General features: G+C 50.8%; 1 protein-coding gene across 4 annotated transcripts in view; it reads right to left on the reverse strand.

The window, feature by feature from the left end:
• Positions 1-904: 904 nt before the first annotated feature.
• Positions 905-22533, reverse strand: part of TBL1X (transducin beta like 1 X-linked) — a 187039-nt gene continuing 165410 nt past the window's right edge. For all 4 annotated transcript variants that reach the window (XM_079123190.1, XM_079123187.1, XM_079123189.1 and 1 more), the window contains 12 exons: positions 20378-20654; positions 16956-17088; positions 16449-16590; positions 16102-16165; positions 15894-15991; positions 12724-12784; positions 9527-9648; positions 6850-6924; positions 6397-6524; positions 4893-5058; positions 2930-3031; positions 905-1723 (listed from right to left, as the gene is read on the reverse strand). In XM_079123190.1, the coding sequence (XP_078979316.1) occupies positions 1697-1723; positions 2930-3031; positions 4893-5058; positions 6397-6524; positions 6850-6924; positions 9527-9648; positions 12724-12784; positions 15894-15991; positions 16102-16165; positions 16449-16590; positions 16956-17088; positions 20378-20654 (1395 nt within the window). In that variant the 3' untranslated portion in view covers positions 905-1696. The remainder of the gene's footprint in view (positions 1724-2929; positions 3032-4892; positions 5059-6396; positions 6525-6849; positions 6925-9526; positions 9649-12723; positions 12785-15893; positions 15992-16101; positions 16166-16448; positions 16591-16955; positions 17089-20377; positions 20655-22533) is intronic.

Genomic DNA, 22533 nt, shown 5'->3' on the forward strand with positions numbered 1-22533 from the left:
GCCCTGGCCACAGCCTGGCCAATGTTTCCTGCCCTTCCCTCTGTCCAGAGGAAAATCCATGAGAAAACAGGCCCTCACTCTCCATCTGTTCCTCCATTGCTAATTTAAAGTCAGTGTTAAATTATGACCAGGGTACCATAGTCACCTGATCCCACGAAAGCAAACTTTGCTAGGAACACAAAGCCTTGTTTAATTTTTTAAAAATAGTGAAGATTCATTATTTTAAAACAAAAACAACAAAAAGCCCTCACCCTTTTTTCTAGTCTCCTGTGAAAGAAACGATAAAGCGGGTAGAAGTGGTTAGTAACATTCTACCTACGCAAGAATTCTCCTTTGGGAATGACAATCTTCCTTCCATGCTCATTTTCTGTCATCTCTAGACTGAGGGACGCTCTGGGGAGCCTTCAGGTCTACTTTGCAAGGACTTTCCCAGCATGCTCTTGGTGAAGTGACCACTGGAAGCTGTGCCTCTGGGAAAAGGCATAGGTGACAGGTGCAGCGGGGCCTGGCTGTCGGTTTGGAGGCCTCCCTCTCTTCTTTTGCACCAGCTGCTGGTGCACAGGACCATCTTCCACCCAGGGTCTTCCCAAATGCCTTCCACACAGCCGATGGGAGAGGGGTGAGCTACCTCAGGCTGCCTGTGACATCTTTTTTTTTTTTCTTTCCCTTTTAAGTATGAATCACACAAAGCTCTCTATGTCTGATGGCCATTTTAGGATTTTAAAATTGTTTAAACATAAAAATATTTTTTTTTCCAAAAATACTCCAGGTTCTTTCTCTTATAAGACAATTTTTTTTTTCTCCTGTAAAAAGTCCCCCTCCCTGCCTTCTTACATAAAGCACTTATTTATGTGCCGAAAGTGCCCTTGAGACCTAAGGTGTGGAGCAGCTATGTGTGATCGAAGGGGAGCGGGGAGGGCGGGGTGGGGAGAGCTGTCCGTGAAAGCTTTGCTCTTGACATCATCCTGTCCACGTGGCCGTGTCTGTCCAGGGGGGCATGAGAAGAGAGACAAGACCCAAGGGGCATGGCACCGGGGCAAGGATATGACCAAGGAGGCAGAAGCAAAGGAACCCCAAACAGTTTCCGTCTCACACGGAAGGCCCCAGACCACAGAATTTCAGCGGACAGAAAAACCACTGCACAAAGAAGGTTCTAGAAAAAAGTGTTGGGATTACAAAGTCGCACGCTTCCTCAGTACAAAGGGTCTTTGAGCATCCTTTGCGAGAGCAACAGTGGTGTCCAAACTGATAGAGGAAAAAAAAAAAACCCAGACCCTCAGGAGGCGGTGCCCCCTCTTGGCTGATCACAGCATTTCTGTTTGCTTTTTTGGCACAGCTTCTTTCTACCCCCTCCCGGTCCAGCCACCAGAGCCCGTCCCAGATGGAGACCAAACGCTGTGGTGTTAGCCGACGGCTTCTTCCTTCCCTGGCTTAGATGTCCTAGGCAGAAACCTTTCCCCCAATATGACTCTCTATATGCTTTTGAATTTGTTTTTTCAAATTCTGGATGACAATTACAAAAAAATTGAGACTCCTGTGGCCAGGGACGCGTTGATTTCAAAGTACACTCTAACGCCAGTTGAGCCCGTCCGGGTTTGGAGCTGATGGATTTGAAGAGCGCGGTGACCCCACACATTCATTGCTGGTCCATAAGCATTCTTTTTTTTTTTTTCCCTCTCTCTACAACATTTTGTGTTTACTTCCGCAGATCTAAAACACACACCTGGAAGGAAGGATAGAGTACCTGTTACCTTGACAGACAGCGCAAAGATGCCCTCAGAACACAAGTCTGTGTGAGGTTCTGGAAAACACTGTTTTTTGTTTTTTGTTTTTTTTTTAATAAATAAAGTTTTGCTATGGTGACACAGGCCTGTGATCCCAGCAGCTCAGGAGGCTGAGGTGGGAGGATCACAAATTGGAGGCCGGCCTGAACAACTTAGTGACACCCCAAGCAACTTAGTGAGACTATCTAAAAATAAAAAATAAAAAGGGCTGGGAATGTGGTTCAGTGGTTAAGTATCCCTGGGTCCAAACCCTGGTACCAATAAAAATAAAAATAAAAATAATACTTTATTAGAATACAACTATGAAGAGGCAGACAATCTGTAGTAACAGGCTAATTTCTGAGCATCTCACCAACCAAACTCAAGTGAACAGCACTGAGAGGGAAGTTCACCAGGAGAAGGAGACCACTAGGAACCCAGAGAGCAGCCGCAGTCTTTGGCAGGCATCACAGACCAGACCGCCCCATCCATGGAGAACATCTGGGGGACACGCTGACATTCAGCGAATCAGGCAGACACTGCCCTCGCCTTAGAGGTTGAGGCGGCCTCGAGTTCTGGGGTGGATCAAAATCTGAACATGCCACAGGAGTAGAACAGGGACCTTGGGGACCCAGGAGACCTGCAGAATGGAAACCTGTGTCTCGCCACCAGCAGGAGTCCAGGCTGAGACAGGAGCGTGGAGCTAAGTCGCTTGGCTCTCAGCCCCGGTACTGGTGACATCTGGGTCAGAACCTTCCTGCTGCGGGGAAAGCGTCTGGGCATTGTAGGAGGTTTAACTGCATCTTGGGCTCCAGTTACAGGACGCCAGTAGCACCTCTGCACCTGAACAGCCACCACTCCAAAAGCCCAGTCTCCTGACTACCATCGCCCTCGGGGCAAGAGACGCGAGTGTGCAGGGTCACCCCGTTTGGGAACCACCGACTCAATCGAGAAGATGCTGACTACACAGACATTCCGGAAGGAACCAGGAGAAGGCCGGTCCCAGATGTGGTGCCCGCCCCAGTGGAAGAGCCCTTCATGCCCAGCATGGGTTGAGTGCCTGCTGTGGGCCGAAGTTCCAGGACAAGGAGCCTGGAAGCCCCCCGGGTGTCCCCTGCTGTGCACCCCCAGCCCCTCCGCCTCCAGCAAACCGAGGCACCACTCACAGAGCCGTCGGACGCGCTGGCGCCCACTTTGTCTCCTCGAGCGTTCCAGCACACCTCAAAGATGCCGCCCGTGCCTCGGTAGCTGTGGACGAGACTCCCACTCTGCAAAGCAAAGCAACCGTCACTTGCCAGGGAGGGAGCCCCGCCAGCTGGCGGGGTAGACAGGCACTCCTCCCTGCCTGCCCTCATGCTCCACCACGACAACGTCCCAGCACATAGCACTGAAGAGGGTCTCCAGGCAACAGCCACGCTGTGCACATGTGACTCTTGGACCGCCGACTCTGAAGGATGGAACCCACCCATTGCCACCCAAGCTCCGGCACCATGTTTCGGCCAAGGCCACGGCTGTTCTCGGCCAAAGACTGGGGGAGCGGGGAGCCTAGGTCGACCAGGGCTGTGGGACACACTCATGTGGCTCTTGGACTAGCTCTTTATATGACTATTTCAGATACTTTTCTTAATGGCACTGGGGATGGAACCAGGGCCTCCCTCCCACATGCCTGGCCAGTGCTCTATACTGGGCGATGTCCTCAGCCCTTTCTTCGCTGACTTTCTTTGACCTGCATGGCCACTGGAGACACTAGCAACGAAACCTTCCTTCCTGGGGATCACACCGACCTCAGGGTCCAAGTTCTCCCTGCCCCCTACAGCTTTTTCCTTCCCAATTCCCACCACAAGTGTGTCCCCCAGACTCCTGTACATCTAATCTTGTCCAGGTGCCTGAGTCTCTGAAGACCTGGATGCACACAACTGCTACCCCTTATCTAGCACCCAGACAGGCTCTTGTGACTATCCGTAGGTGTCTTACCGTGTCACAAAGTTACTCACTGGACACCTACTTTGAAAGAACCAGGGCATGGTACACTGGTACTGGAGTGCTAGCTAAGACCACAGGCTCTTAGCTCCCGGTGGCAATAAGACAGTGTTAACATGAGGTGTCAAGAAGGTGTTGGAGAGGCTCAAATAAACCCTCACTACTGGACTGGTTACAGTGGGAGATGTCCAAAGACTGGGACCAATGGGCCTCTCCTCAGCCAGAGTCTCTAAAGGGTGGCATTGAGAAATCACTACCCCAGTGACCTCCAGTATCTTTATTTCTTACTCATATTGGTTTGGTCATACCCACGTTTACTTATTCATAAATATACAGGTGTACAGCATCGTCAATCTTATGATTATTTTTTGCAGTGCTGGGGACTGAAACCAGGGCCTCGTGCATGCCAGGTAAGTGCTGTACCACTGAGCCACACCCCAGCCCTGATCCAGATTAAACAGCAACAAAATGTAATGAAAATCACACTTGGGGGAAGACTCGCTGCTTGGGTATTCCCAATGATGTCTATCATCCATAGAACGGGAATTAAAGACTGGGTGCAGCGCGGGGCACAGGGTTTGCCTGCCACGTCTGAAGCCCTGCATGCGATCCCCAGCACCCAAAACAGGAAATAAAACAAGTGAAGAAGAGCGGGAATCAAGAGCTCTCCTGTTCCTTGCAGTCCCTTGTGAAAGGACAACCCCGATATTGACCGTATGCTACCCCAGGGGCACGACAGCAGGCACACATACTCTGTGGCCACTGCTCTGCTCCTTGGAGGACAGGCAGATGCTGGCCTGGTCCCAGTTGGCTGGTCCCCCTGGGCAGCTCAGACGGAGGCCTCCCACCACCCTCGACGAAGGGGGCTGCCTTTCCAGCTTTCCCAGAGCGCTGAAGATGGCAGCTCCTTCTGGAAGGTCTTCCAAGACGACAAGCTCAGAGCTGGCTCTGAATCAATGACCAAGAGCTCTGGGGACACCTGGAGAAAGGGACCTGCTCGACCTCCATGGAGGGAAGTCCCCAATCCTTGGGAGCACACGGCAGATAGCATTTGGCCTGGGTCTGCCTGAGGAGGTGGACTTGGTCACCGAAAACGTGGCCCTCGGGGCAGATCTTGGGAAGGACTGGGCTGCAGGGTCAAGAGATTACCTGAGTATTCCAGATATGGACACACTTGTCAAAGGAGCCACTGGCCAAATACTTCCCATCAGGACTGAACGCTACACTGTAGACAGGTTCCTGATGTTTGGTTAGTGTGTGGATACAAACGCCTCGCTCCACATCCCACAGTCGGACCGTAGAATCAAACGAAGCACTGGGGAGACGGCAGAGAAAGCAGAGGCCCGTCAACACGCCAGCTTTTCAGATTTCTCTACGTTGCCTACCGGACTGCACAGAAGCCCTCATCTCCAGCCTCTGCGTTGTGAGAGAATAAACCAGGGAGCCCTTTCTCTTCTGGAATATAACTCAGACACGGAAAAGAAAGCTAGAGAGAACATAGAGAGAGCTTTTCTTTGGTGCTGTTGTAAGGGAAACAAATTGATACTCATATTTGCTTCCTTTTTTTTTTGCATTGCTGGGGGTCAAATCCAGTTGCCCAGGCTGGCCTCTAACTTGCAATCCTCCTGTCTCAGCCTCCCAAGTTGCTGGGATTACAGGCATGGCCACAATAGTGTTCTTCAAAATGTTACCATCATTACCAAGAGTGGGGCCGGGTGTGTTGCTCAGTGGCATGCAAAGGCCCTGGGTTCCATATCCAGCACTGCAAGAAAACACACCAAGAGCAAATGCCACATCCTTGGGGTCTAGTGTGCTTCAGGATGACAATGGTCCTGTGGCCTGAAGTTCAAAGCCCTGCAGTTTGGGGAGGCCACCTTTGTCTCTTATGACCGTTCTGGCATCTTATGCTCACTGTATTGGTGGTCTTAGAAAATTCACTCTTAAAAGGTTGGGGCAGATCTGGCTGGAGCTGGGGAATCCTTAATCTGCACTCAAAATTCCTGCCACCAGCAGCTCTGAGCTTTGCCAGCAGCAAACCCAGGTCTAAGCTGAACGCTTTCAGTGTCCTTTCTTGGTTTTAATAAGAATTGTTGCTAAAGCCAAACTCCTGAGGCCTGGATAGAGACAAGATTCCGCCTCCTGGTCTCACAGCTAAAACAATCCTTGCTTCCAGTCAGGCCTCATCTGACTCAGCTGGCCCTCCACAACTGACAGGTGGTACAACTGCAAATTCAACCAACCACAGATCAGAAGTAACCAGGAAGAAGCCTGTGCCGGCATCGGGGGGTCACCGTGCCGTAAAAATCCAACTATTTATACTGGATGGTATCAAGTATCAAGTGATCTAGACGTGATGGGAAGTTCTAGGCGATGTGCCTCGGTCATATGCAAATACAAGGCCATTTTACATGAGGGGCTGAGCACCACACCTGGGGATTTCGGTATCCACAGGTCCTCCAGGAACCAACCCCTGTGGATACCCAGAGACAGCCAGAGATATCATTATGTTGCTGGCACCTTCAAAACACGGCGGCACTCTGTTTAGCGGGAAGGGCTGCGGCACACGGGAGACCCACGCCAGCAAAACGCTCTGCTCGTCTCTGCTCAAGAGTAAATGAAGTCTGCAGTAGCGCGTGGACGTGGATTCCCTTACCTTGCTAACATGATGTTGGAGTTTGGGTTGCTGGTGGCTGGTCCCGTGGGACTCCACTTGATGGTGTAGATCTCTTTGCTGTGAGCCTGAAGATCATGGACACACGTGTCTTGCTTCATGCTCCAGATCTGGAGAGGACACGGGGAACGATGTGAGCCAACACTGTCCCCGACCCAGGGTAGGCCAGCATCCTGGGGACCTCCTTTGGTTGCTGGCCCATAGGATGCCAGCGGGGTGGGGGAATCGACAAGGACACAGAGAGACCCTCAGCAGGACACTTGGCTGATAAACGGTGTTCTCTGGATGGGAGTTATTGCCTTGGCAAGGGGGAGCTTACAAAGGAAGGAGGGGTCCCCACAGACACAAACCAGAGGGGCAGGGAATGAGAGGCACTGGGAACATGGGGGCTTGTCCAGGATTGGACGGTCCATCCCAGTGAGATGCTGGCCTTACCTTTAATGTCATGTCATCAGAGCAGGATGCTAGCAGCATTCCCGAAGGGTCCCACTTGATGGCGTTGACCTCATTCTGCAAGAGAGGAAAGGATTTTAGAAACGGAAGCCTGTGGGTGCTAAGGGAAGTACAGCAGCCCTCCACCAGGGGGCAGTGGTGCTCTGCCAGCCTTGCATACAGCCTGGGGGTTTGCCCTGCAGACACGATTTCCCCCCTTTATTTTTTCATTTATATAAAAGAACAACCATATGCCACACATAATCACCCTGATGTGTACTTCTTTAAGAAAAAACCCCTCTCTACTGAAAAAAAACCTCTCTACTAGAAAAAAACCAAATGAAGAATTCACACATAGCAAGTGGGGCAAATGAAGTCAATAAAACCACAGCTATTTCTGAAACTGGACTTTGAACACCACTTTCCTATGTACTCCAAATATAACTGCCACTCCCTACATCAACATCCCTTACAGGAGGGTTGTCTGAGCCGGGAATGGTGGTGTGTACCGGTAATCACAGGAGGCTGAGGAAGGAGGAGGACAAGTTCGAGGCCAGTCTCAGCAACTTAACAAGACTGTCTTAAGATAAAAAAATAAATAAAAAGGGCTGGGATGTAGCTCAGTGGTAGAGGGTCCCTGGCTCAATCCCCAGCACTCTAAAAACAAAAACCAACACAAGGGGCTGGGGAGATAGCTCAGTCGGTAGAGTGCTAGTCTTGCAAGCACAAGGCCCTGGGTTCGATCCCCAGCACCGCCCCCCCCCCCCAAAAAAAAAAAAAAAAAAAAAAAAAAAAAAAAAAAAAAACCCCAGCACAAGATAGGTGTCTTTTGGCGGACAGGGAAGTCAAGATGGAACGTGGGCTTGCCTGGCAATGCAGCCCAAAGGCACATGGCCACACACAGGCAACATGGGCTGAACCCACCTTCAGCCCTCCAGGGAGAAATGAATTCCTTCCCGGGAGCACAGTTTCCTCTCCCTCACTCTGCCACCCAAGTGGCCATCCCTGGGAAGCACCCAGAACCAGCTCAGGAAGGAGCAGGCTCCATCCCCATCAGGTGGGGCTCTGTTTAGAAGAATCGGCAACCATTAAGACCCACTTGTAGAGCCCAGTGGCCAGGTAAGGCCCCTAGAAATCAGACTCCACGCAGGCCCCTCCACAGCTGAGGAGAGAACAGAGCCAGAAAAATGAAGCTGTGGGTGCACATGAGCAGGACCACTGGTGCTCAGCTCCAAAAGTCCCTTGTTTGGGACCCCCTGGGCCACAAGTTGGGAGAGACGGTACTGTGGAGGGAGGCGAGCAGGCGCTGGGGAGAGTGGAACCAAAGTCAAGTTACAGTAGTGGCATGATGGCTTTGACCCTCCTCCTCTGCCCTCTGGGGATCCTCCAGTGCCGAATGCCATTCTGGGCACTGGTGACGACACCGAGAAGCCCTGGCCCTGCCCTGGCCTCCGCATGTCGTTCTGCAGGAGGTGGACACAGAAACAAGCAACGCCAGCCACCCGAGGCCAGGAGTGAGGCGGGGCCCGTGTGCCATGCCCAGGTGGGCGCCATGGCACTCCTGGCAGAGTCCGGGATTTCTGAATGGCGTCTTGGGAGATGGAAGGGCTGTGGGAAACGGAGGATCGCTCTGTGGTGCTTGATCACACGGGTTTCCCAGAAGGACTCGGGCATGGCACCGAGGACAGAGCCCATACGCCACGCTACGGAATCTGGCAAGTCGGCTGTTCATCAGGGAGTTATTCTCTGACCATGGGTTCCCCCCAACCTTTGGTTGCCTCATGGTTTTCTCTATCATTAATTTCGGCATCTGAGGAGCCATAGGCCCAGGGGTAGAGGCGTGGGCCTCTTTATGCTGGTTCTGCTTGGGGTTTGCCGAGCCTCATGCATTGAGTATTGATGTTTTCCATCACAGGAGAACTTGGTGTAATGGCTTCAAATAAATCTCCTGTTCTGTTCTCTTTTCTTTCCCTGTTACACACACGTTTAGAGGACTTGCTACAAACTCACAGATCAAGACTCAACTCATTTTTTCAATCTTCTATCTGTTCTTTGCATTGGCCAATTCTATGATGTCCTTTCTGACTTACTAACTTGTGGAACATCCAATCTGCCATTAAACCCATCTACCAAGATTTCCATTTCAAGACAGTAATATTTCCTCAGTTCTCAACTTTATTCATGCATTCCTTCATCTCATCTTTTTGCTGTCCTGGAGACTGTACCCAGGGGTGCTCTACCACTGAGCTATATCCCCAGTCCTTTTTATTTTGTGAGACAGAGTCTCACTAAGTTGCAAAGGCGGCCTCAAACTTGCAATCCTCCTGCCTCAGCCTCCCAAGTTGCTGGGATTAGGTGTGTGCCACTGTGCCTGGTTTTCATTTGTTTTAAAAACACAGTTCTCCATTCTCAGTGAACATTTCCCATCTATTCACTTATCATGAGCATCTTTTTCTTTATGTCCTCGTCATAGCTACTTTGAGGCCAACATCAGGTCACGTGGGGGAGTTTTTGTCATGCCCTACCCATAAGACGGGGTTAATCCAACCACACAGCTCCAGCAGCAAAGGACCATGGAACAACTGGCCTGCTGTTACAAAGTCCTTTCCTTCTAGGCATGAAATGGGTCCCACATCGCATTCTGGTGAGCTGGACTCTGACCATCGGAACCCCCACTTACCGTGTGCCCTTGGAAGGTTTTGACTGGGCGGTCACAGCCGAGCCTGCACACGTGGATACACATGTCCGTGCTACAGGAGGCAAAGGTAGTGTTGTTCTGCCAGTCCACGTCAAGAGCCGGGGCTGCAGGCAGGGAAGAGATGGGGATGCAGGCATTTATTAACCGTGCACGGAGCTTGGGAGGTTTAGAAAAGTCGAAGGCATAGTAGCAACTTCACAAAAACATTCCCAGTGTGAACAGGGTCTTGCCTGCAGAGACCTTAAAGACGTTCTCAATGTGCAGGGACAAGGTGCCTTTGGAGAGAGAGTCCCTTGGTGCGTGCTGTGGCCAGGGCAGGCAGCATCTTTGCTCCCAGGGCACGAGAGGAAGGGCTCGTGCTGAGCAAGTGGCAGCTCCTGCTCCCCCACCTTGCTGCTTCCAGCAGGGTCACTGTCTCAGGCTACGTCGATTTGATTTAGACAGGGAGGAGAAAAAAGGACAGGAAAGTCTTCCGTCCTGTCCTTGTTCAATATACTTCAATTAGAAAAATGTGCAATGCATTAATGAAAGCTGCTGAACGGTGCTGGGTTTTTTTTTTTGGTGGGGGGGACGGGTACTGGGGATCACACCCAGAGGCACTTCACCACTGAGCCACAACCCCAGCACTTTTTATTTTTTATTTCAAGACAGGGTCTTGCTAAGTTGTTTAGGGCCTCATCAAACTGCTGAGGCTGGCCTTGAGCCTGGGATCCTCCTGCCTCAGCCTCCCGAGTGACTGGGATTAGAGGTGTGAGCCCCTGCCCCCCGTTTGAGTGGCATTTAACTGGAGCCAGCAGGAATCCCTTCGGACACGGGTCAGGACTTGTAAAGAGCACCCTTCTCCACTCCTGGGTCCTTCTCATGTGCAGGTGGCTCCAAGAGCAGCTCTGCTCTGCTGAGGGCTTTGAGGAAGTGATGGTGCCCTGGTCTTCATGGATCTTCCCCTAGCCTCCTGGAACCAGCGCCCTGTGGGCTTTCTTCTGCCCACTCCTCCCGAACTTTCCTACTGCTCCCCGTCATTACAGGAAGGTCGGAAGCAGCAGCGAGCAACCATTCGCAGCTTGGTCGATCTTTCTAATGCACCAAAGAGGCTCATGTTAAGAACAGATTAACCTGAAGAGTCAGACTGTGGCTCTGGCCCCAGACAGGCCCACTCTGCAGGTCTGGACCACTCGGAGGGAGAGGCACAGGAAGATGCGTAGGAGCCAGGCTGCCCACATCCATTGGGGTCTGCGTCCAGGTTCTGCCCTGACCGAGGGGCAAGCCCCCTGGGTCTCCAAAGCAAGCGTGCACATTAACAATGGCCTCAGATCAGCGTGAGCGATGGGAGGCATCTGGGGCAACTGCTGAGCGCTGGGCACGTGGAAAGGAGAGAGACGCGGACGCTGGAACACGGCTGTCGGCACCATCCTCTGTTTCTGGGAAGTGCGGCTTTGATTCTTGCCTCAGATCCTCAGAGGGAGCAGGTCTGAGTCTGTGCACAGCTCTTTCCACCTCTTGGGTACCCTTGGCTCAAGGGTCACTCATCACTCCAGGGGCTGCAGGCTCCTCGCTACGTTCCTGTCTAGGGGGCATCCCCTAGAGTCCCTCACACACCAGGGCAGAGGGGGATGCAGAGGGGCAGACAGTTGGGGGCCAGGGTAGCTCCTCAGGGGATCGTCACGGCTACTCAAGAGTCTTAGCAGTGCCAGCGTTTTTGTGTGGGGTGGTGCTGGGGATGGAACCCAGGGTCCTGCACAGGCTAGGCGAGCACTCGGCCACTCGGCCACACCCCAGACCCACTTTTATCTTCTAGTGGGACCATGAGGCCTCAGTAAGAGCTCTGGAACCTGTGTTCACAGCACCTTCTTAAAGGAAGACTTCAGGGAAGTGAACTGTGCCTGTTCCACACTAAACGGAGACCAGGGTCTCATGCTAATTCGGTAATCCCTAAGGGGACAGAGGGCTTAGTTCTTCCAGGTGGTCACTAGTATCTGGTCCCCTCCCCACTTTTTAAAGCAACACCTGGGATTGAACCCAGGGTGGTTCTCCCACTGAGTTACCACCCCAGCCCTTTTTGAGACAGGGATCTTGCTAAGTTGCTGAGGCTGGTCTCAAACTTGCAATCCTCCTGCTTCAGCCTCCTGAACTGCTGGGATTACAGGCATGGGCCGCAGCACCTGCCTTTGCTTTTCATTTCCTTATAGCAGAGTTCCAGGGCTGTACTATGTTGGGCTTCAATTTGGGAGTCGGGGAGGGGCGAGAAAGAAAGAAAAAGGTGCTTTTTTCCTCCCTTGTTTCTTTTCTTTGTTTTTAAACTTCAGAGCCAGGAGGATTGTGAGTTCAAAGCCAGCCTCAGCAACAGCAAGGGGCTAAGCAATTCAGTGAGATTGTCTCCAAATAAAATACAAAGTAGGACTGTGGATGTGGCTCAGTGGTTGAGTGCCCCTGAATTCAATCCCTAGTAACAAAAAAAAAAAAAAAAAAAAAAAAAAAAAAGGACTTCAGATTAGCTTAGCTTCACTTAGGGACTAATGTGAACTTTGGTGAGGCTTTGAAAGCTAATTTATGGAATATAAGCCATCACATGAAAAGATGAGATGATTTCTGTGGGTCTGGATAAGGTGCCGACGAGACAGTCTCTACCCCGAGAACCCGGCCTGCGTGAGGGCAGCAGAGTAACTGCCATTTGGGAAAGAACTGCTCGCACTGCTTCTTTCAAGCCAGGACAGCCCCGTCCCCTCCTCTGTGGGGGATGGCTAACCGTTAGGGTGAAGAGAGCCCACCTCGACTGGGGGGTGTGTAGGCAGCGACGTGGCAGGTGTGCTTGGTGGTCAGCAGGGCCCACCACAGAGCCCTGGGGCCCCAGGCTGCCCCAGCGGAGGAGGCGGGGCTAAAGACACCCTGCGTCCCCAAGACGAAAGTCCATTCTCGTCATTCCCAGAAGTCACGGCCTACACAGGAGAGGCCCAACCGGAAGCAGGTCATCTGAAGGAAACCAGGGGGCGGAGTCTGCTCGGAGCGTGGATCCTCACCCGCTGATCCGGACAGAACCTCCTCTTAGGTGCACTTCCCACAGGCCAGTTGGCTCTGCCTCCGGCGAGGCTGCCTGCTGCCGCGCACCTTCCTGCCCTGGCTGACGACATCACCAGCTCCCGGGCAGCCCGCAACCCCCCAGCGACCAACAACAGCAGACCCACCTGAATGAAAAGGAAACTGCTGCTTGGCCTCTCCCGTGTGGGCGTCCCAGATTATAGTTGTCTGTGCTCCGCAAACAGAGAAAAAAAAAAGTTAGTGACTCGTCTCCTCGCAACAGCTTCTCTAGAAAAGGGATCAGAGGAGGAAAGATGACCTGCCCGCGTCGCCTCAAAACCAGCAGGGTCCAAGAGAGAACAGGAGTCATGTGGCGATTTCAATTTTCAGTAACATTACAAAACGAAATGAGTGAAATTCATTTTAATAAAATAATCTGTTATGCAAACACAGCCAAACTATTATTGTTTCAATATGTGATCAGTAAAAAGAAATCCCTCATGAGATACTTGGCATTCCTCTTTTTCTGATACCAGGGGTATTTTAACACCCAGGATCCAGCAGGCCACTTGGAAGAAGCTCAGCCACTCCACGTGTGTCGTGGTTACCCTGAGGGACAGCCGGCTTTAACCCACACTTGGGAAATCTATCGCAACTGTTAGGGATTCCCTTTCATCCCAAAGCTTAGAAAACCACCGAAAAGAACACTAACAAATCTTATCTATAGGTCTTTTGGGCATTTTTTTTCCAAAGAAAGAGCTACAGAAATGAGTATTTCTGAAAATTCTGCCATTAATACATGTTTTAAAGTGCCACGATCCAAAAATTCAAAATCTAGACCTTTTGGACAACCAAGATAATGCGCAAAGAGTTTTGGATTTTGGAACATTTATTATTTTGTGGTGCTGGGATTGGAACCCAGGGCCTTGGGCATGAGCTCTACTCTGAGCTACCTCCTGCTCTGATATAAAGTCTGATTCCAGATTTTCAAGTTAGGGATGCTTAACCAGTATAAAGTGTGTGCAGATATACCCTCAACTCTGCAAAACTCTTGAATCTTAAATACTTTTGGTCCTAAGTGCTTCAAATAAGCAGTGCTAAACCTGTACTAGATAGAGCAGAACTCCTGGACTGCACTGGGGTTGGGCGCCAAGAAGTGGAAAAGATGATCTTTACTTTAGGAAGCCAAGGAAACCAGGAATACTCATGGACTTCCTAACACCAGGAAGAAAGATACTTAGGGAATGAGCCAAAGGCAGGTCAGCCAAGCCCACTGGAATTACATCTTTGTTAAATGGAATTTTCAGCTTAATTTGAAACTTTCAAACCTTTCTGTCAATGACAATAAAAATTTAGTTTTAAGAAGTAGTTGTATTTTGTGTGCATTGCAGATGGAACTCTCAGAACAGGAAGTTTCTTTAAAATGTGGTACTCCTTGATTTGGGGTCAATTATATATATATATAAAACTTTTTGTACTGAGGATTGATTGAACCGAGGGGCACTTAACTACTGAGCCATACCCCTGGCCCTATTTTATCTTTTTATCTTGAGACAGGGTCTTGCTAAGTTGCTGAGGCTGGCTTTGAACTTGCAATCCTGCCTTGGCCTCCCAAGCTGCTGGGATTAGGGGCATGCCCCCTGTACCTGGCTAGACCAAGTAATATTTTTGTGTGTGTTTGCTGAGGTATAGCTTCTCTTGATTTAGCCATGTACAAACAAACCTGGCACTGCACAGAACACAGAAACTCTTTCATAGTTCTTGATTACAATTTCACATATGATACCAGTAATTGGATTGTTTTGTTGACATGTATGTTTAATATGCACCAGACAAAAGTAAACATTACTTATACAAGGTTTTGAAAGGTCATAATTTAAAAAAAAAATAAATTTTTGAAAATCTCTGCAATATAATTTAACCACTTTCTGTTAAGCACAAATTGAAGATCAATAACAGTATCTCCTCCCTGCCAAATTACATTTTCTCCATGGTTTTTATTGTCAAGAGCATTCATATCATTATTCCTGCCCTGGTTAATCAGGTAATCATGACAGATTAAGGACCCAAAGACTAATATAATTCCAAACATGCATTTCCAGTGACTGTATATTCATCACCAGGTTCTAGAGTTCTAAGAAAGTCAAAGGGCAGTACTGGTGACCCAGGGCCTGGGTTCCCTTGCCCCCTCGATCGCAGAGCAGCTGTGCATGCCTAGGATAATTCATGAACCTCTCTGGTGTCTGCCTTCTACCTTGCAGCCCTGTGTGGGCTAACATGTAGTAGTCATGCATCAGGTAATGGTTATCATTTCTGTGGATGCCTTTACTAATCTGGCCAGCAATTCCCAATGGCCAACTGCAGGTACAACCCAGTGTTCTGTGTGCACATTACTTGACCATTTTCAACAAATGGATGTGGTTGTGTACCAATAAAACTTTATTCATAAAGCAGCCCCAGGGGCTGATTGGGGTGTTGGCTGTGGTTTGCCCAGTTCAACTATGATGTCTCCAGGAACTTGGTGACATGTAGAGGTCATGTCTGGTATTTTATATGCAGCTTTATAGAACTTGAACACAAAGCAGTAACGTACCAAAGTTTTCAAATTAACCTGCCTGTGGGAGATGGAATAGCTTAGAGAATTCAGGCCAGGTTTCTACTTGTAGAACATCAGTGGATAGATTGTTTTTTCTTCCTTTTTTTCCAGTTCTTGATAGTATTTCTTTTCCAAAGTTATGACTTATACAATTTCTGCTGGGTCTTAGGCATGACATAACTATCCATCTGAGGTTCCTTGAAGGTCATGACACCAGCTAGCCCTGTCACCTGATGACTGAGGAACTGGGACCCAAAGAAGATGAGATAACCAGGTGCATCAGACTCTGACAGCTGTGCAGCCTGTGTCCTATGCTCTGTCACTCAAAGATAGCTTCTATGGGCACCGGATCTAATGCTGTCACTTCTCCCTCACTGTGCTGCCCAGGGACACAGGGAGCAAACTCCAAACTGGCACCACGAGCCCTCGGGGGAGTCCACCCCACACGCTCCTGCTGGGTCTCAGCCATGCTCGACTGACGGATGCTTTCTGGAGACTTCCCTCTTTCGATCACTGGACGGCCACAGAGGGAACAGCTCTTAGAGTCCTCTGGAGCAGATGGGCTAGAATCTAACAGTCGGATCAAAACCATGGAAACAGACTGCGCCTACAAGTCCTTTGATAAGCCTAAGACTCGAAAGCTACAAGATTAAAACTAGGTGGACGTCTCCAGGTCACAGGGAGGAGGGCTTGGGGTTGAGACTCACTTTGTCTATACCAGCACTCAAGATTGACACTCACTTTGTCTACACCAGCACTCAAGATGTAATTCCCCTTTTTGTTCCACTTCAAGGCAAAGATGGGGCCTTTGTGCTGCCCTAAGGTGCTGGCCAGGTTACCTGTGGGGTAGAAAGACAAACACGATGACCTGAAGTCACAGTCTGTTCACTCACAGTCACACCGGAAAGCACCTCCCACCTGTCCCTGCTGTGAGGGACGCAGGACTTACCATCTTCCGTCCATATTCTTGCAAAACCGTCATAGGAACCTGTAGCCAAGAGTGTCCCATCGCTCTGGAGGCCAGAAAGAGACACAAACCCAGAAGAACACTTGGTATCTCCCTGGGGACGTCCCTGGGCCTGGGGCCTGCCTTCCCACCACAAGGCTCCTTGGCAGTGCCACCTGGGCTATCTTTCGAGGGGAGGTGAGGCGCCCAGCAGCCCCCAGCTCCGCCTGGCCCAATGTGGCCTCTTTGCCAGCTTTGGGAAAGGAGGACCCTAGGCCAACACCCTGGGGCACCCAGGACACCACCCTCCTGCTTGCTGGGCTCCATCCTGGAGGCTGGAAGATGCTCACGTTCCAGTCCAGCGAGGTCACGTCCTTGTTGCTCGGGACGTCGTGGCCGCCTTCGCGGATGCAGTGCCTCAGCACCAGCTGCGTGGAGCCCCCGTTGCTGTTCTCGTTAAGGTTCCATATCCTGGCCGTGGAGTCTCCGGACCTGCAGAAAACAACACAGATGAAAACACAGGAGCGTGGGGTCTGGGGCTGGCGGGGTCCCGCTCTCTGGCCGGGTTGGCCACACAGGGCAGGCGGTCGTCTGCACCCCTCTCACCCAGCTTCCCTCCTGACCATCTTTGTGCTGATTGGTTTTGGATGTCTTTGCATTGCTTCCCACCCCACGGGTAAAACGGGCTTGGGACCATAGCTACTCCACAGTGCCAGACCCACAGGGGGGCAGAGCACAGAGCATCCCACTGCTTGGTCTGCACACACACAGCAGGAAGATGCTTCCGCCCTAAGGCAATACTCAGTGGACGAGCAACAAACCCTGTCCCTAGAGCACCCCCGTCCTGAAAGCCTTACCCAGAAGCTAGGAGATCGCTGACTGGATTCCAGGCACAAATGAACACCTCGGACTCATGGCCCCGAAGGACTGTGGCTTTGTTGGGTGGAATTTCAACATCCCCGTCTATTTCCATTGGTTTCGAATGGTTATCTGTCAGGAAGCACATCAAGATGCATGGCTTAGCGAGACCCCCAGAAGCGGTGCCTCCTTAGGTACTTCCGTCTTAGCAACACTTTGCTTTTACACATTAAAGCAGTACCACCTCTGAGGACTATCACGAAATCGTGGATTTTATGTAGTGTAGTCAACATTTCATGTTTCTTTCTTGTTTGATGATGCCGTGGCTCATGTGCTAGAAGTTTGGTGCCCAAGTGTGAAGATGGTAAGTGGTGGAGGAACCGCTAAGACAGAGGACCCTCCCATTCTGTTCTGGGCATGTGATCTATCCTTTCATGTGCTCCCACCTCACCATCCATCAGGATGTGATAAAGCCAGGGGGGCCTTCATTAGACTTGGCACCATGCTGTTTGGACATTTAGCTTCTAATACTATGAGCTAAATAAATGTCTTTTCTTTATATAGCACTCAGCCTCAGGTATTTTGTTATAGTAACAGAAAAAATTTCAAATTTGATTGAGGGTCAAGATAACTGTCTTTACTCTTTCTAACTGGAGCCTGCCAACCATGGCCCATGGGCCAAATCTAGCCCCTGCTACCAATGTTTATAAACAAAGTGTAACCAGAACAGTTGTATTCATGTTTGTGCACTGCCTATGGCTACTTTTCAGACTGAACTATGTTCGCTAAGAATTTACACATGTGAGTCCTAACCTACAGTGTCTTACGAGGTGGTTATATTTATACACAGGGAATTCCCAAGTTGACCAACAGTTGCTTTTGCACTCCAGGGGCAAAGTCAAATAGTTGTGAGAGAGATGACGTGACCCTCAAAAATCTGACAAAAATCTGTCAAAATCTGACAGTATTTGTTTGTCCTTTCCCAGGGGAAGTGGGCCAGCCTGCTTCACACAAACAAGGAAGCAAGGGTGTAGTCTGATCATCAACCAGCAGTAGTTAACAGGTGGACAGCGTGGTCAAGAAATGAGCACACTTTATTACATCTTTTTAAAAAGGTGTTTGAGAAACCCCGAGAGAAGAGGAGTCACTTCCTATTCAGCGGCAGGTTGACCTCTTCTATTTCAACATGTGAAAAACAGGAGAATGCCCGGCAGTCCTGACCAGACTGAGACCCTCAGACCTGTACTCAAGCCTGGGGTCACAGCAGGACTGTGAAGCGCTGGCACTTCTTTTATGCTCCCAAAGACCTGTGAGGCTGGCAGAACGTGCATCAGCAGAGGAGAAAAGCGATTCTCCACATTTGGAAAACACTTTTCCATTCTCTGCTCTTGCAGGCAACAGGAAAGCCGGTGTCCTAGGCAGCCATGAAGTGCGGGGGGCCTTGTACCTCCCAGGAGGCACGGAGGCCACGATTGGCGCTTAGGAAAACGTGACCTTGGAAAGCCGCCACCTCAAGAGTCTGGGCTGTGGATCCTGGATGAGGTATGGGGTCTGAGAAGGGTCAAGGTCGCAGGATTTTGGAATTTCAATCTGGACACTGACCCAGACCCAAGAGTGGCCAGCCAGGGTGAGCATGTGCAGACCTGGTCTGTGCAGAGCGTACAGCGCCTGCTTCTGGGCCCAGGGTGGTAAGCCAGCCTCCAGGGGTACAGGCCAGGGATGGAGACCCAACCGGAAGGAGCCCACCTTGGACCAGGCGGTCAGCGGAACACCTCAGGTTCCAGTCGAACACTCATGTCTCAACATAGCAGTCCCTCACCATGGATCTCAGGACAGGGGCCTCCTTCCTCTCTGGCCTAGTTTTAAGTAACTTCAGACATGCGAGGTGCTCATCCTGATGGTGGAGACAAGTCACGCTAAATACTGCTGCTATAGTTCAGAAGTTGAAAGTCCCTCAAAGGCCCAACTGTTAAGGGCTTGTGGCATGATTGGGAGGTGGTGGAACCTTTAAGAGGAGGGGACTTGTGGGAGCAAGTCAGGTCATTGGAAATGTCACCCTGAAATCAATGGTGGGACTCCCATCTGTCAGTGTTCCTCTGCTTCCTGGCTGGTGATATAAGTGGTTTGCTCTGTCATGTGCTCCTGCCCTGGCAAGAAGCCTGAAGCAACGGGGCTGCTGATCTTGAACTGGAATCTCCAGAACTGTGAGCTAAAATAAACCTTTCCACTTTATAAGCTACTCACCTCAGGCATTTCATTACAGTAACACAAAGCTGTCTAACACAGAGTCCCTCAACAGAGCCATACTGGAAAGCAGCTGTTTCTCTCCCAAATGGCAGGACAGAGATTTTTGCAGGTCAGAATGAAGTCTAACTTCAGGTGCAGTCACAGTGTCCACTGCAGTGGCAGAGTGGAGAGGCTGCCTTACAGCAAGAGAGGAGCTGCCTGAGGATGCCAGGGAGGGCATGGGACTCAGGGTACAGAGTGGAAAACATGCCCTGCAGGGAGGTGTGCTGCACAGGGGCAGAGGCAGGGGCATGTCCCCTGGTGCCACCTCTCTGAGTATGAAAAATAAGCCAATTTGCAGGTCCTAATGGAACAAAAGCTATTTGTCTGCAAGCTGCTAGGGTAGTTTAAGGTATGCATTCATCTCTACACTGTCCAGTCTCAGGGCTAACATGGATGCCACTTAATAGTTTCTTCTATATCGTGTACAACCATAGAAACAATGATGTACCCCATTTGTGTACAATGAATCAAAATGCAATCTGTAAAAATTAAAAAAAAAAAAAAAAAAAAGAAAAAAAGATTTAAAAGAAACTGGTGCAGTTTAAACATTTGCAAAATTTCTTCTTTGGATTGGGCTTGCTATTCGATACCAGATCTGGTTCTTGGGCCAGAGAGAGACTTCAAGAATTTACATGCCAGGGCCTGAGGATGGTAAAGGGCCACAGGGCATGGCCACATATACATATACACCCACACAGACATGCAGGCTTTGAACTCAGACCCCAAAACAGAGGCTCTGGAGTTTATAAGGATGTCTGGTTTATCTGCTAAGTATCCTTGGGCAATTACCTAACAGGACTATACTATCCTCAAGGAGACGTGCAAAGACCAAGTAAGATGACTCCCACACCTGGGCGGTGCCCTTGAAGTCGCCATGAGCTCAAGGGCTACCCCACAGCTGGGCTGAAAACCTGCACCACGCTAGGCTGGGTGCTGGACCCACGGCCTCCGGGAAGGAGCAACCTTGTTGGTGTTCCTGGGACTCATACTGGACGTGGCCTGGATAGGCCGGGCTACTCAGAAGAGCAAGATCTCAGGAGGAATCTGACGACAAAGGTGGCATGTGGACCGGCGCGTCTTGCACTGTGGCCGGAGGTGCCGGACGCAGATGCCCCGGGAGCCCCACACTTACTTATGGCGTGCGCGCCGTTCTCCTCCCCGTTCACCGTGGCCTCTCCGTTCTTTGGTGGATTTTGCTGGGAAACGGCTGCTGGGGTTGGAGTGGCGGCTGTGGCCGTGGCCGCGGCGGCGGCTGCTGCAGCTGCTGCAGCGGCGGCGGCGGCGTTGGCCTGCTGCTGCTGCGCGAGCTTCTCCCGGAACGCCTGCTGCCGCGTCTGCACCACGTCGGGCATCACAGCGTCGATCAGGGACAGGGACTCTATGGGGCGGCCGTCGAACACCGTGCCATCCTGCGAGAGCAAGCCGGTCAGCTCCCGGGGAGGGGGCTCCCAGCTTGGGGTGCAGAGGGCACCCACAGGAGCGAGCGTGCGGGGATTCCAAATGGACGCCCGCAGGAGCGCAGCGGGCGGGGACTCCACGGACAGGGGTGGAGGAGGGCGGTCATGGAGAACCAGCTGTGGTGCGCATCCTAAGCGGAAGCACCGACCTCGGTTAGGCATTGAGCCAAATTTGGGCATTAAGGACATCGGCACAGAACCAATTTATCCCACGACAAAAATGGTTCCCCCACGCATAATTCTCATAGGGCTGAGTTTGCATCCTGGGGGCATTTCTCCACGTCTGGAGCCATTGGGTTGTGAAGGCGGCCGGGTGGTGGGGTGGTGAGGTGTGGCCCTGCCATCTGGTGGGTGGAGGCCAGGAATGCAGCTCAACACGCTCCAGCACACCCCGGGGTCCTTCCCAGACACTCCCGGCCCCAAATGCAGAGTCCTAAGGCAGGGAATCCGTGGGAATTGCCAAGGCAAGTGTGCAAAGTCTCTGTGAGTAACCAGCCCCTCGTGTGGGAGGGGTAGCTCTGTGGTAGCACTAAGCACAATTTAGAGATGATTCAGCATTTGATCAATACTGGTACATCTGTCCACTGGATTTAATAAAATAAGCACTTGTGGCTATTTGGGATGACTCCCTGGGTTCAAAGGGTAGCTTAAATAAAGCCATGATATAACCAAGAACAAAAATCACTTGGTCCTGGGTCACATTGTTTCAAACACTGTTTGAGCCTCTGGTTTCCATCAACCATGAAAAATTTCCACACACACTTCAAAATACAGGAGGAAGTTCCTTCAGATATTTGAGTTGCATGAAACTCAATACTGCCTTCGGGTTGTGCCTGCTGAATGTGCAAACACACATTTTCCTCAGTGCTGAACTTGAATTACTTCAGAAAGGAGGAAAAATGGAAAGCCCTCACCCCACCTGATTTCTGATGACGATACAATATTTGAAATCACAAAAACTATGGTAAAACAATATACGCTGCCTCCTCAGCCACTCCGCCCACTGGACTGGAGCTGTGGAAGCAATGGCCAAGGCTGGCCAGTCCCAATGCTCCCAGGTCACCTTCTTCCTCATCCAGTCCCACCCCAAACGGCTGGCCAAGCTGCAGGATAATCACTGCCCAAAGTAATAAAAACACCTCCTCATCTAAATTCTACAAGCACACTGCTGCATTTTCTCAAATGACTGGAATCTTCTGGCAAATCAGACGGTCTTCACTGACCTCTAGACACTCTGGAGTTTGGACTGCTGAGACATCATGAAGCTATCTCGGTAGATGAAAGCAACAGAAATTGGCAGGCAGAGGAAAATCAAATCACAGCATCCTACAATCGGAGAGCTCCTAGGGGACCTGCGGTCACATGCTAATACCCCCACAATTGTTGGTTTTATAGACAGAGACCAGGCGGGGCCTGCAACAGTCAGGGAGATGACCCCCAGGCATCCAATGTTCAAGAAAGGAAAGAGGAGAGGGCCTCTGCCAAGGAAGGAAGGAAGGAAGGAGCATGAGGCAGACGGACTGGGGTCTGGGCTTGTGGAAAATGGCAGACAGACCCATGAGACAAGACAGAGAGTACATCATTTTTGAAATAGTTGCATACAATGCTCTGAATAAGAAAGGTATGTAAGGGTCACACAAGTTTCAGGGAAGATGGGAGCCAGGGTGGGCTGGTCCAGGTCTGAGACAGAACTGCATGCCCAGGTCACAGGAGGAGAAACTGAGGCAGAGGAAGGAAGGGGCATGGGAAGTGTGGAACTCAGTAACGGGGATCCAGGTGGAGATGGCCAGAGATTCTGCTGATGTCAGGAAGCTACGGAGGTCAACTCTGG

This window comes from Sciurus vulgaris (genome assembly GCF_902686455.1).
Source record: "Sciurus vulgaris genome assembly, chromosome: X".
In the NCBI taxonomy this organism is placed as follows: Eukaryota; Metazoa; Chordata; class Mammalia; order Rodentia; family Sciuridae; genus Sciurus; species Sciurus vulgaris.